The 15,486-nt window shown below is 38.6% G+C and overlaps 1 protein-coding gene across 12 annotated transcripts in view; it reads left to right on the top strand.

Moving 5' to 3' along the window:
* AGFG1 (ArfGAP with FG repeats 1) overlaps positions 1 to 15,486 on the top strand; it is a 72,569-nt gene that overhangs the window by 33,078 nt on the left and 24,005 nt on the right. For 11 of the 12 annotated variants that reach the window (XM_053904227.1, XM_053904224.1, XM_053904222.1 and 8 more), the window contains exons 3-5: positions 9,975 to 10,090; positions 13,343 to 13,505; positions 14,508 to 14,661. In XM_053904227.1, the coding sequence (XP_053760202.1) occupies positions 9,975 to 10,090; positions 13,343 to 13,505; positions 14,508 to 14,661 (433 nt within the window). The remainder of the gene's footprint in view (positions 1 to 9,974; positions 10,091 to 13,342; positions 13,506 to 14,507; positions 14,662 to 15,486) is intronic. The other variant, XM_053904226.1, reaches the window with a different exon arrangement.

Here is a 15,486-nt window from a genome sequence, read left to right as displayed (position 1 = left end):
AGACGCTTGTAGGAACTGTTCCAGATTAAAGGCAGCAGGACAGTTCAGATTCTTTACCCGGTGAACCTTTTTTCCTTTTGTTCTAAAGGACACTATTAAGATAATTGGCTAGTCTGTGGATTAGAGAATAATAAAGTGTAAATTTCCTGATTTAGATAGTTTTGCTTACATTTATATAAAAGAATGTCTTTGTTCTTAGGAGGTAGACATTAGGAAGAGAAGGTTCTAAACCATTTAAAGCCTAGAAAAAATTTTATCTAAAGAGAGCATGATAAAGTAAATGTTAACATTAGAGACTGGGTAAAGGGTATATGGGAGTTCTTTTTTACTATACTTGCAACTTTGCTGTAAAACAAATTATTTTATAACTAAAAAACAAACTGAATTGTAGTGTTTAAGGATTGTAAGCTTGAGGGTAGGTAATAAAAAAACATAAGTGATTACTGTAAAATTTAATAGAAAATATAGCTGACTACTTAACATTTGAACGTGTAAGGACTTTATATGCTAAAAGCAATGGAAAACCACAAAGTAAATATTGATAAATTTAACTATCTAAAACTGGGAAGCTTATTAAAGGCAGCATACAAAATTGAAAGAACAATTGTTTTGTTACCCATACAGGGTAATTTACATAGTCATACTAGTTTGAGAAAGGAGGACAATTGATAATCTTACTTGAAACCAATGTGACTTCACTAATACAATAAATTTTATATTTATAAAGCTTTTTATAATTGACAAAGCGTATTCATGAATAACATGTGTGTTTAGGTTTGGGGAGTGCTTACCAAGCTCTCATGCTTTGCTGAAGGAACAAAGGGGGAAGACTCCCTCCCTGCCTTGGAAAAACCACAAAATAAAGACAGAAAACACATAGCTTATTGGACCAGGAATGGACAGCTAACCCTGGGGGCCAGTGACTAATCTGATCCTCCCTCTTGTAAGAAACTGAATTAAGGTTCACAGAGGCTGGATTCAAATGATGAATCACTTAAACCAAAAAGACAGGATGTACTTGGGCCATGTGCAGTCTTAACAAGTTAAACAGAAAAAAAAAAAAAAAAAGTGTACTAAGATGAGCAAGAGCAGGCATTTAGACATAGTGTGAGAAGCAAAAGTGATCAACTGTGTGTTTGGGGGGGTGGGGAGGAGAGGGGCTTAGGAAACAGATTCTCAGACTACCTAGGTCCCAAATGGCTTTTTCTGTTTGCAGCTCAGTTTCCCCTAAAGTTTTTGTTTTCTTGGTGTTGCTGTATGCTTCCTTGTTTTATCTGAACGAGCGTGGCTGGGTTTTTTGTTCTTTGCAACCTCTCTGGAACACGATTTGACATTAGAGATGTTAAGTGAAATCAGGCATGGGAGTGTGCTGTGCATTGCGTATACTGCCCTTCACTAAGTTGCACGGTAAGTTTCTGAATTACAGCTACTGGTCTCCTGCACAAACTGCAGATTCTTGCAAGTAGGTTTTACTGCTCTTACCACCGCATTTAATTTCTCTCTAGTGTTTGAGTATTTGCTGCTTTTATCTCTTCTATTTGTTTGTACTTGTCAGTTATGTAGAAAACAAGTGTCAAATACATTAATCCTTACCTGAAACTTAACTCTGGTACTTTTTCTCCTTTATTCACTAGTGAATGGGTCCATAGAATAAACTGGCCCTTACATAGTCCTCATTCTTGGAAAGTACTTCCTCCAGGGAAAGGCTTCTTTCATGTTAGTTTCATCTCTGTTACTCCCCATACACATTATAAAACCTGCCTCAACAGCAGGCTTTTATTTATTATATCCTATTTAAATCGTTATTACTTTTGGGTGCTGGGATGGTATCATAGAACGTCCATGGTTGCAGTTAAAGTCAGGGGTTGGCAGACCTTTTTGGTAAAGGGTCAGATAGTAAATATTAGGTTCTGTGGACTGTACCGTCCTTGTTGTAACTACCCAACAAAGCAGCATAGACAGTAGGTAAACGAGTGGGCGGGACTGTGTCCCAGTGAAACTTCAGCTGCTAACACACACCAAAGGCCAGATATTAGCTTGTGAGGTGTGTTTTGCTAGCAACCTCTGGTCTAGACAGAATGTGAGAATTCGCATCAGTGAATTTATTACTTCTGCATAAATAAGTTAGTATGCTAAGTGTTCTAGGTCAGCCTGTATATTTCAGATGGAACTAAGGGAAAAAAGAATTTCTTAAGTACCTATATTTCAACACTGTTAGGAAGTTGCTTTCGTTCATGTGCTAGGTTATTTTTTTAGTGTCTGTTATGTGTCAGGCTCCGAGAATACAAATAGTGGTGAATCAGAGAAGGTTCCTGCCTCGTGAGTTTTACATTTAGAAGCTGTGAGATAAAGGTCATGAAAATAATATGTTGTAGTAACGTACAGGTGAGGTTTGGTGTGGGAGATGTTGCCCCCCACCGTGGGATTGGCTTTTGAGGGAAGACTTTCTGAGGAGGCCTGTGTGGCCTGGAAAGAGTAATGATAGTAAAGGAGTCTGGAGAGGTAATCAGGGGTTGGCTCCTTTGGGGCCTGAATAGGTGAAGAATTTGATTTTTATGTTAAGGAAGCCATTATAAGGTAGTTTATGCTTAGATTAAAAACAAAAACCCTAAGATTAAATAAATTGGATTTGATGGAAGTCTTGCTCCCTCATGTATCCATTTATATGTCTGGTTCACAAAGGCTCTGGTGCCTTAGTGATCTGCACATAAAGCTTGTGTGTGCCCGTTTTCAGTGAATCAGTTGCATAGGTTCTAATTCTTGCACATTTTTTAAAACCAAATTTTAAGATGGACTATAACATACAGTCTGAAAAAGATACATGGAGAACTGTTTCTCTTGCATAAGGTGTATGGGTAGTGTCTTTTTTTCCCTAAGCGTTATTGATACACATCCTTCAGATAGGCTATAACTGGGAAATACCGATCAGTCTAGAAATATGAGCACAGTCATGCTAATGGAGGCTGGATGAATGTAGGAAATGCTAATAATGTACTTTTCAGTATTTAACTTGGGTCATGACATATATTTGGGATATTTTTCTGATTTTGGATGTTTAGGGCAAATTAAAGCAAAAACCTGATTGTTTTTTCTTTTAGCGCTAAATAATATGTTGCTGTTACATGGTATCTCTCTAGAGAGCTTTTAATTGTATTTCTGTTCGTATTTTTTTCTGTGTAGTTTTTCTTTGTGCTTTCAAAGAGTGGATGTTTGTTACTTGTTCATGAATTTTTCAATTCTGAGGCCTCCAGTTATTTGTTTCTGTATTTTATGGGCAGTACTAGCAAGTGCTGCGATTGTATCTTAGGGAGTCAGTAACCCTCCACCTCTCCACTAAGGAGTGAGGGCAAAATAGTCTGAAATCTGGCTGGATATATGTAGATGGATTTAATGAAAAAAGGTTCTTTAATTCCAGAGCATCTTTCTGTCATTTCCTTCTTTTATTAACTTTATATATTTATTTTGAGAGAGAAGAGAGGCAGAAAGAGCAGGAAAGAGAGAAATCCCAATCAGGCTCTAGGCTCGAACTCAGAAGCCATGAGATCATGACCTGAGCCAAAATCAAGAGTTGGATGCCCAGCTGACTGAGCCACCCAGGCACCCCCTCCTTTTCTTATTTTTTATCTTTTTACCTAGAGGTTGCAAACAGAGTCCAGTCACAATGTTTATTCTTTATCCTTTTTATGAAAACAAGGGTTTGTCAGAATAAAGGTAAATTGCCACTCACACAAATTTCTGCTTTGTTTTGCTGTCCCTGAGAGGATTAGGAAGCTGTAATCTCTACCCTTATCTATTTTCCTTCTCAAGCCTGGTGCAGCACCCTTTCCTTATCCTTCCTTTTTTTATATGAGCAATTGAGAATTAGTATGGATGTTTCCTATCTTTGGCGTCCGTAATTGAGTTTGTGAAATTGCTTGCACCACATGTATTTATTATCGTGATTTAGGTGCTGTGCTGGATGGCTTCCATCTGCCCTTCTAGCTCTGGTCTTTACCCTGCTCTGGCTCCAGGCTGCTCATTTGTCTGGATACACAGATGGGCCTTCTTGACTCTTGGCTTCCAGTTGGGTTGAGCTGATGGGGGAACATTGTCAAAGCAAGAAAGGAAGGAGGGAGAGGTTAAAATACTTACTTTCTTCTTCCATGTGGGATTTCTTGTCTCCTTTCTGCATCCTTCCATTGAAGGTCAGACTCCCATCAATTAGCCCTCTTCGTCTTAAGGTTACCTCTTCCTCTCCTTCCCCTGCCAGTGGGTGGGGTTGAGCTGTTACGAATGAGGGGGAACCGTATTCTCACGTGTGAGTTCCTTACAACCTGCCTGTGCTTTGTAAATAGTCTATTAAACTTTCTTTCAAATTTTTTGAATTGAGCATGCCACCTGTTTTCTATGGCAACCCTGACTGATACTTTAAAGTATTTTAGATTATGTCAGTGGCTATTTTGATTACAATTCTAAAGTGGATTTGCACTAGAATAAGGAAAAAACTATTTTGAAAATTTCACAGGCTTATTCTTGTTGGCTGATGTGTAATTTTAAAATAAATAAATGATAGGGGCACCTGGGTGGCTCAGTTGGTTGAGCGTCTGACTTCAGTTCAGGTCATGATCTCTTGGTTCGTGAGTTTGAGCCCCGCGTCGGGCTCTGTGCTGACAGCCCAGAGCCTGGACCCTGCTTCAGATTCTGTGTCTCCCTCTCTCTCTTCCCCTCCCCTGCTCACACTCTGTCTCTTCTCTCTCTTTCTCAAAAATAAATGTTAAAAAATTGTTTTAAAAAAATGATAAATGAAGTGTGTTTTTCAGCATTACCGGTATATTTATTGAACACTTAATGTGGCACAACCCATTATTTTAAGCAGTGTGGGGAATTCGAAAGTAAATGAGACACATGCGCAGTAATTCAAATATGAGGCAATTGGTAATGAGCCTCATGTAAAACATACAAAGTGCTATAGAAGTTTGGAGGAGGGAGTTGTGTTTTTCTTTTTTTTTAAATCAAGACCACTTTGATTCTGTCTGCAGCAGGATAGAAGGGAGACCCATAGTTTCCTGTGTTCCTGAGGGGACCTACTTCCCAGTGCTTGCTTACCTCATTATTCCATAACCCACCTCTGAGAGTAATAATAACTGGTACTAGTTAAAGTTCATTATGTACCCCTGTTCCGGAATGGAAACCGCCCCCCCCTCCCCCCTACTAACTCCTTTAACCCTTCCACCATCCCTGTGAAGCAGGTTCCATTACTAAACAGAATTGGGATTCAAATTCGGGCTGTCTGGTTCCCCTTGTCCAGGCTCTGAACTACCCCAACCATCACATTATTCTATAATTAGAACTGATTATCCACCTCCCTAAAAGAGATTATCAACACCATGAGTGCAGTTCTTTCAGATGATGGCTTTTAGGTATCATTCTTGCTCCTCAGTGGTGTTTCTGGTCCCCCAGCACCATGTTTCTCGTGCCAGTAGATTTTGTCACCTGCTGTGGCTTCTTATTGCAGTCATACCCCTCATTCGTTTTAGATTTTAGCCCCTTATGTAATGTCTTTTTTCTCCTAGTGTTAATCATTTCTTCTAGTCTCACTGTCCGCATAGATAATCCACATGATTATCATAATAATAGATAATTTGGCCTCCTGAATTCCTCGACCTCCTACCTCCAATAATCCTTCATCTTATTTTAGACTTTTTATTTATCAATAACTGAATCACCTCTCAGAGTTCAAGTTGAAGCATCCTGGTCTCTGGCCACCTCCACTTCTCTCTTCCCAGCTCATTCCCTCTTAATTTCTAAATCCCAACAATTGTGGCACAGCCATCAGGACTGCAGCCCACTGAGGCTAAACTTCTTGGCCATCATCCTCACCATATCTTTGTTTTTCTTACCTTAGATTTCATGGTCTGTTATAACCATTCCTTTTTAACTTGTCGTATTTTACCTTGAAAGCCGTCGTCGCTCAACTACTTTGTACCTAAATAGGCAGATGAGGCTGGAGGCAAACACAACTATTAAGACTAATTCACTTTACTACTCATCTCCATGAGTCCTCAGTGCTGCTTGCTGTGTTAGTAATTCACTCTCCCACTCTCCTTCAGCTTTGAAAAACTGTTCCTTTTCAGGTGATCCTGTTTATTATTTTACTAACGGAACAAAAGGAACAAAAAGAACTGTATGCTTTTCTTTCAGCAAATCTAGAAACCTGAAAGAGCAATTTTAGTAGAATGGTTGAAACAGAAGCCAGCTTTTCAGGGATGAAAATATGAATCGGTCTCAAAGAGATTGACATTGTGTTTTCCCGGATGTGTCCCTGGAACACTGTCTCTGTTAAATGAATCTTGCCCGATACCAGGATTAGTGATTTCATAATTTTGAGAAATAACCGGAAACTGTATGTAGTATATGTATGGAAAGAAAGTTTCCATTTGCTGGCCTAGATTTTACTAACGCACCAGTTTGCAAACCTTGACCAATTTCACAGTCCCCCAAAGGGTTTGCTGAAACACACATTGCTGGGCACCACCCCTTGAGGTTCTGATTTCGTAGATCTTGAGTGGGTCCTGAAAGTTTGCATTTACAAGTTCTTAGGTCACCTTGATGGTGCGGATCCAGGGACTTGGGAAATCCATTTTGAGAGCCGCTTGGCTTAGGTACAACTTAAGCTGACATGAGTGGCAGGTATGGTTAGGATCTTGAGCAATAATAGGAAATAGCTATTATGGGGCAACATAGTGAGAAATAAGAACTAAAGATTTTTCCTGTCAGAGAGCAGGGACAGAGAACTGCAACAGTACAGAAGTTTGAGTGATACCCACTGGCTGCTGCTGTCAGATGCCTGTAAAGTCTACCGCCAAGCACTTCATCTTCGCTTCGCATCCCCGTGATGAATGAGTGCCAAGACAGTAACTCGGGGATGTGTCGTCAGCCCATCTCCTTTTTGTTTGTATGTTTATTTGTTCACTGTTTGTTTTCAGTTAGAAAAAGTTACATATGGGTGGCTCAGTCGGTTGAGCGTCCGACTTGATTTTGGCTTGAGTCACGATCTTGTGATTTGTGAGTTCCGAGCCCCACTTCAGGCCCTGTGCTCACTGCACAGAGCCTGCTTGGGGTTCTCTCTCTCCTTTCTCTGCCCCTGCCCTGTGCTTGCATGCGCTCTCTTTCTCTCTCTCTAAATAAATGAACTTAAAAAAAAAAAAAAAGTTGTATATGATAGTTCTTAGGAATTTTTAGCGCGCAAAGACTAAATGTCATGAAGTGTCCTGAACTAATTGTGTCAGTTACGGTTAATAATTCTTTGGCTTTGGGCAAATAATTACCATGTCTGTTGTTTTCTCATTTGGGACTTTTTGAGAGAGAAGAACTAGAAACTTCCAATCCCTCCTTTATAAATGTAATTGCACAGCCACAGAATCTTTCAAAATTAAATTTTCGGAGAATCATCAGTCAGGTTTCTAAGGAGAGTCCCATGTGCTTCTTTTTAAGTTGCTAAATAGTCAGTGGGGAAACTGGCCCTGTACAGGGTTGACAGCATTTCTGGCAGTAAGTTGCATTACCATTTCTGGGTGTACTTCTTGGGCTTTGCCACTGTACTGCTTTGTGCCTTAGCCTAGGGCTCATGTGTGTCACCTACACTGCCTTAATGATGTTACAGTATCTGCACTGAGCCTGGAGTAGGAGGGAAAACAAGAAAACAAGAAAAATTGTTTTGAAGCATGATTGGGGTACGGAGAGAGGAAGAGGGCAAGTCCTTCTTCTGGTTCTTCTTTCTCTCTTTGCCATTTCAGTGAGCAGGTACGATTGAGAGGAATGCTGCTTTTTATTTATTCTCTGATTCCTCGAGTTTTGGGGGGCTTTTTGAAGCTGGATACTGTGTGCTTTTCACAGTGTCATAATTGGTTAATTTTTTAAATGATACAAGTTTGGAAGCTTGTGGACTGGTTTCTTATAGCTTTACTGAGGAATAATTAATTACAATAACTTGGATATATTCAGAGTGTACAATTTTGATGAGTTTTGACCTATGTGAAACCATCACTATAGTAATAGGACAGCATACATTTTCATTATCGCGAAGAATTTTTTTGTGCCCGTTTGTAATGTTTGCACTAATCTGCTTTCTGTCACTATAGATAAAGTTGTGCTTTGTAAAAGTTAAATGAGGGGGGGTCATACAGTATGTACTTTGGAGGGGAATCTGACTTCTCCACATGTAGTTGCTTGTATCAATAGTTTATTCCTTTTCATTGCTGAAGAGTATCCTGTTTGGATATTCTAAAATTGATCCATTCAACCTGTTGATGAACCCATTTGGGTTGTTTTCACTTTGGAGTTATTATCATTTGTAAAGCTGCTGTGAACATTGGTGTACAAATCTGAGTGTAGACAGGTTTTTTCTTTCTGTTGGGTAAATAACTTAGAAGGCATGGCTGGGTTATATGGTAGGTGTATATTTAACTTTTAAGTAACTGTAAACTGTCTTCCAGAGTGATTGTACCTTTTTAACCTTCTTGAGAGTTCCAGTTGTTCCAAACACATGATATGGTCTTTTTATTTTGGGCCTTTTAGTGGTATCTGTGGGTGCCTGTGTAGTGGGTCTCAGTGCTGATACTGGGCTGCTGTGTATATCTTTCATGAGGTGTCTGTTCATCTTCCCTGCCCACTCTTACTGGTTTTTTATAGTTGAGTTTTAAGAATTTTTAAATGTATTTTGGATTCAAGTTGCTTTAAGTTCCTATCACGTTAGATCACAAAATCTTAACACATTTTGCAAATACTTTTTATCAGTTGGCTTCCCTTTTCATTTTTTCTTTTTAAGTCTTTTGAAGAGCGATAGTTTTGGGTTGTTTTTTTTTTTAAGATTTTTTAAGTAATCTCTACACGTGACACGGGACTCGAACTCACAACCCCAAGATCGAGAGTCATATGCTCTACTGACTGAGCCATTGAGGTGCCCTGAAGACCAAGTTTTATTTTTATTTATTTATTTTAACTTATTTTTATTTTTTTATTTTAGAGTGTGAGTGGGGCAGAGGGAGGGAGAGAGAAAGAGAGAGAGAGAGAGAGAATATCTTAAGCATTAAGAATATCTAAGCACAGAGCCAGACTTGGGGCTTGATCCCACAACCCTGGGATCATGGCCTGAGCCGAAATTGAGTTAGACACTCAACCGACTGAGCCACCCAGGCACCCCCAAGAAGAGTAGCTTTAAATTTTGAAGTCCATGTTATTAATTTTTTTCTTTATAGTTCTCTGCTCTTTGTGTTCTGTTTGAGTTCTGCATCATTTCATTTCTTTGGTTTTTTTCTAAAATGTTAAATATCTTAGATTCTTATTTTTTAGCCATTAGTGGGAAAAAGCATGGGAGGTACTTATAAAGCTAGAGTTGTATCTGCCTTGTGTTTTTGTTATTATTATTATTGTACTTTAAGCTCAAATTATGTATGATTCTAGTACTTTTTATTTGTTTTTGTTGTTGTTGTAGATTTTTTTTTGTTTTTTTGAGTAACCTCTTCATCCAACATGGGGCTCAAACTCACAACCCCAAGATCAAGAGTCACATGCTCTACGAACTGAGCCAGCCAAAGCGCCCCTATTTTGGTTGATTTTTAAATTTGTCAAAGATCCATGAAATTGCTCCTGGTCTAATTCCTCTGTTTTATGGGGTGAGGGAACTGAGGTTTATCAAGGTAACACAACTTTGCTCATGGCTTACAGTTTAAGATCATTCCAAGACCAAAAAGGCCCAGATCCATTCAAATCCCATTTCCCTATGAGGTGTTATTCTTTATGATGCTGTTGCTAAGATTTTACTGCATACTGGAATATATTAAAATAAATTTAGTTCATTCTTTGTGGTAATATTCTCATTGAAAGCAGTGGTATTAAGTAGGTTAGCTTTTTGAAAGAATCATAATTTTCCCTTAAAATTTCATTAAGTGAAGATGTTGAATTTAACACTTTTGTTTTTTTAATTCTTTCCAAAGGTCTGTAAACAGATTTGGCTAGGATTATTTGATGATAGATCTTCAGCAATTCCAGACTTCAGGGATCCACAAAAAGTGAAAGAGTTCCTACAAGAAAAGTATGAAAAGAAAAGATGGTGAGTGAATAGTTTGTATTTAGAACAAAGGCTCCCAAAAATCACATTAATTATGGGTAAGATTAATCTGACATAAGGAAGGAAGAAAGGATGGAAAGAAAGAGATAGTTATATAGGAAATAAGGAAATAGGTATGTAGGTAGATAGATACTCCTTATATTTGGGCATTTTATTGGATTTGGTTTCGAAAAGCCTTGACTCTACTTAAGTCATCTGTGCCCAGCAGCAGCCGGTTCCTTATTCCCAGGCCTCCTACCCTTTTTGGAAAGCGAAGGATCCTTCCTTCTAATCCTTCTCTAGCCCTGCTAGCTTCTCAAGACATTCTAGTTTCATATAGCCTCTTTTCTTAAAATCTTCATTCATTTTGCAAGTATTTATTTAGTATCTTTTATATACTAAGCAGTATGCTAAAGCTCTTGTGTAGTAATCCATCCACATAATTGCATTTTGTGGTAGGTCTTTGCCCAAAATATCCTCACTTCTCACCCAAGAAATGATTTTACTCCCTGGTTAAGAAGAGAGCGTTTATGCTCCCCTAACTAAATCCATCAGATGTCAATTTTTAAAAAGAAGTTAAAACAGGTTGGACATATGGCTAGTACAGCCCTTTAAAAAGCATAGCAGGAAATGTGTCTGTAAAGCTACTGTTCAACTACCTTGGACTCTTCATGTTTAGTTATATGAGCACGATTTAATTCAATTTATTAAGACCTATTATTCAGTAGTGTATATTTCCTTCTTGGGGGCTTAAGAAAATAAAGGAGAGAGTCACAATAGAGGGAATAGATAAGGTGGAAGTGAATGGCTTAACCCCGGGAATACTGAAGGACTACTTGGCTGTGGGTTATAGGTGAGATATCTCCGCCTTCATTCAGTGAGCAACAGAGAGAAGTTGCTTTAATTCGTTTCCTCTGCAAACTCTGTATTCTTAACTGTTCTCGAAAGGAGACTTCTTTTTGCCAGGCAGGATCAGCTGTAGCGCAGGCTACATTTAGCAGCACTAGGTAGTGTTAGGTATGAATGCAGATAAAAGCATGCTCGTAAAATTTTAGTTCAAGAAAGAAGAAAATCTTTGAGGGTGGGCTGATAGTAGAAACACGGTGGCATAAAGGAGTCTCTTAAAATGAAGTATGTGATTAACTTTCTGTCCTTTCAGTTCTTAATTTCCAAGACCTTGTATCCTATACTAAGACCTTTCTCCATACATAGCTATAGCCTAATTTTTTATTTTCCCAACAGTTTTACCAACTCAGCAAGTTAGTTTGAATAGAACTTAGCTAAGATTTTACATAGTTTATCTTCATTTAGCAAAAGAAAGTGTGTATGAGTAAGAGTTGTTAGATTTAAAACCATAAATTTCCATCCCTTGCATTTATAATGATGATGATGGTCGTGATGATGATAAATTATTAATTCAAACTATAACTCAAGTAACTGTAAACCTCAAATAATTACAATTTGTGTTATTTTTCTGTCCTGAGAAACAGGATAGTAATAGCAAGAATAATACAGTTACAAACTTGAATGCTCGGCATGTAGAGGGAGTGACCAGCATTCAGGTGGACCAGGTTCTGTGGATTTTAAGCACTTGCACATACCTGTGACATGTAACGAGAGAGCAGTGCAGTGGGTTTTTAACATGATATAAGCACTGTCCAAATGCAGTCTCCCTGAAAATCCTCAGTCCAGGCAACTGTATTTAAAACATTGAGACTATTGTTGTCGTAGATCTAAAGGGGTTTTGAGATTGTATGACCAGTTTTCAAACTCACTTCCTGTGCAATACAAGCTTCACTTCTTTACTTTTAGTCAGGTGAGTGTTTTGAACTAAATACAATTATCTGGTTTTATCCTTTGGTAAGACTTGACTGTGCTCAAAAATTGATCCCATCAGTGAATATACCAAGTTACGGCAAAGCAGTTGTATTGTCTGTCACTGTCATAGAATTGAAAATAGCTAACACTTGTGTAGCTAATACATGTGTACCAGGAACTGTTGTAAGTACTTGAAAAATAAATGTTAACTCAGTTATACCTCATAGCAACCATGTCTCCATTTTATAGATGAAAACTCGGAGGCACAAAGGGTTGGGGTAGTTTGCCCTAGGTTTCATAGCTAGGTTTCCAGGGGTAGAGCTGGAACTTTAACTCTGTCTTTAGAACACGTAGGTGCTCCTTAACCACTTTGTTTTCCTGTGTCCCCTAAGTGATCTCGGGGTGGTGTTGGGGAGAAGGGCAGGGTGGGACAAAACCCAGAAATAGAACAAAAACTCTTACGTGATCCTAGCTCTGGAGATTAGCGTTGCCAGTGTTTGGGCATTATGTTCTTACTGCCTCTCTTTAGTTTTCTTCACTCTCTTCCTCCGGTAAATCCTGTACTTACGCGAATGAGATCAAACCTGAAAGACCCTGGAAGTCTTAGGGACATCTTTCCTTGTCCAAACAGAGTGGCTATGCAGTATTCTATTATACAGATGTTAGCATAATCTGCTGAATCTGTTGAATATTTCTCTCCTGATGAATGTTTGATATGTGGCCAGTTCTTTGAAATTATAAAGAGTGCTGTGATAACATGCATGTACATGTATCTGTGTGCACCTATCCAATTAATCCCTAAGGATGAGTTTCTGGAAGTTGTACTGCTGAGATACAACATACCTATTTCTGTATTTTAGCGGGCAGTTACAAAATTTAAAAATTTATGCTCAGAGCAAATGTGAATGATATATTAATTTGCATTTTTATTAGGTTGCAAGTGTTTTCATTTCTGTGTCTCCATTTGGGAATTGTTTCTGCTTATTTAGAAATTGAGTTGTTGATCTTATTCTTCTAGATTTGTAATAGACCTTTGTATTTTAGACTACTAACTGTAATGTAATAGATGTTTTCTCTTTATTTTGCTCTCTTCCCAAATGTTATTCATGATCTTATACTTTAGTTGTTAAAAAGTAGAGTTTTAACTGTTCATCATGATTAACTATAGGCCCTCTGTTGTTAAAAAAGTTATTTATGATATATATTTTTTTAGAAAAATTATAAGTAAATAATTGAAACAAGTTTTGCACATAGTCTGTATCAGCCTGTCTGAGTACTTCAATTAAGTGCAGTCTTAAGCTGTCAATTCTAAGAGGGTTTTGAAATAAGAGTAATGTCGACATAGTCTGACAAGAAATTAAAATTAAGTTTATCGTGTTTTAGTATTCCCTGCAGTTTTCTCGGTTAAGTGCCTGTTGAATTTTTCATATGTTTTAGGTATGTCCCTCCAGAACAAGCCAAGGTGGTGGCATCAGTTCATGCGTCTATTTCAGGGTCGTCTGCCAGTAGCACGAGCAGCACGCCTGAGGTCAAACCCCTGAAGTCTCTTTTAGGAGACTCAGCACCAGCACTGCACTTAAACAAGGGCACACCTAGTCAGGTGAGTGGTCTCCCATCTTCGCAGAGACTTCTGCTCCAGGAGGATTGAGTATCACGGACTTGAGAATTCTTTAGGACAGTAGCTTTATGTCCTAGTGGTCATATACAGCAAGCTAGTGGTTCAGATAGTGCATTCAGAGAGTCTTGGTTAAGTGGTTGGGATGTGCATATTTTTGCTCTTTTTGCTCGAGTTTCTTTGAATGCTCCACAGGTTTGCAAAGGTACACAGAACACTGTTAATAGCTGTCTGTCCTATAGCTACATTTAGTGAAACAGGACTCTGGGGACCATCAGAGTTAGAACAGTATAGGCTCTGTGATGTCCTTTTACAAGAAAGGATTTCTTAAGTAGTAGAATTTTCCCCCTGCCTCATTGTGAAGCATGCTTATCATCGAAACACAGGTGGCTTTGCATTACATGCCTTATTTTAAAAAACTAAACGGGCTGAAGGCTTTTTAGAAGTTGGTGAAAAAGCTTGTGCTTCTGCACTTTGTGACAGTTTTCTGAGCTGTGACCGGTTTGTTGATCTGGCACGACAGCGTTTGTCCTACACAAGAATGGTTCTGAGGCACAGTACTGTTGGAATTCAAGTCCACCCCTTTTACTGATGCATACGAGGACATCTGGATAAAATTGCTCAGTTGTCACAAGAGGTTTGAGTGAAAGCTGAAGAGAAAGGCACTGTCCCCACATAGAAAGGATGTGTTCTGTGAAAGTCTTATTATTGCTCTCCTAGCAGGACGTCTCGCTTGTGTTCTGAGGTGTAACAGCTGTTACAATACAGCGTTTCTTTGTCTTTGACTCTGTATTTAAAATTGAGAGATGATTTGGGAATAGATGTGGAAAATTGGTGCTTTTCAAAAAATACCAAGGTATTCAAAACTACAAATAAAAGATTATGTAATCTTTCAACTGCCTTTTAAACTTGGTGAATTGGAAAGAGTGTTACAAAAATGTGGCAGATCTGACTGGAAGCTCTGTATCGTTAATGTGTGGTGTGCAGTCCCCTGTCGTAGGTCGCTCTCAAGGGCAGCAGCAGGAAAAGAAGCAGTTTGACCTTTTAAGTGATCTTGGCTCAGACATCTTTGCTGCTCCAGCGCCTCAGTCAACGGCCACAGCCAATTTTGCTAACTTTGCACATTTCAACAGTCATGCCGGTAAGTGTTTGTTCTCGACAGCTTTTTGCCAGGCACGTGTATTTAGCACCAAGAGACATCCATTCTTTTGAAAACTGAAATATCGGTAAATGTGTTCTGTTGAGGGTGTGGGCCCTCATGGCTGTTGAGCTGTCCTATGTGACTGTGTAGCCGCGGCCTTTTTAATCCCAGAAGAGATTATACTTAATGCCACATGCTGACATGACCTCTTTCCAAAGAAAAATGAAAAGACTTCTCAATATTTTTTGTTTACCCTTTTAATGTGGAGAATTGCAAATATTCAAACATGACAATATAACCCTCGTGTATTCATTGCTCATGGCTAATCTGGTTTCATTTCTCATTCTTCTCATTTCCTCCTCTTCTCTTTCGAAGCAATTTTAGACATAAGAGTTTATCCCTAAATATTTTGTATTTATAAAACAGAAGAACTTTGTTAAACATCACCATTGTAGTGGTATCACTCCCTTAAATAATAGCAGTAACAATAATTATTCATTAGTCACTACTTAAGACTTTCTATTCCACTTCAGACGGACACACACACACACACACACACACACACACACACACACAGTTTATTCAAATCAGGTCTACATGCTACAGTTGTGAGCTACATCACTTACTCTGTGGGTACTTCCTCCATCCCATTTTTCTCCTCTGCAATTTATTTGTTAAGAAATCTGGTTATTTGTCCTGTGGAGTTTTTAGCAGTCTGAATTTGTTGATTGCACCACTGTGGGGTCCCTTAACAGGTTCCTCTGCCCTCCGTATTTTCTGTAAATTGATAGTTGGATCTAGATGCGTCATCCATCACAGGTTCTT

This window comes from Panthera pardus, unplaced genomic scaffold, assembly GCF_024362965.1.
Source record: "Panthera pardus isolate Hobbes unplaced genomic scaffold, ASM2436296v1 HiC_scaffold_10, whole genome shotgun sequence".
Taxonomy (NCBI): Eukaryota; Metazoa; Chordata; class Mammalia; order Carnivora; family Felidae; genus Panthera; species Panthera pardus.
The sequence above is the reverse complement of the archived record's forward strand: the minus strand, read 5'-3'. Positions and strand labels throughout refer to the sequence as shown.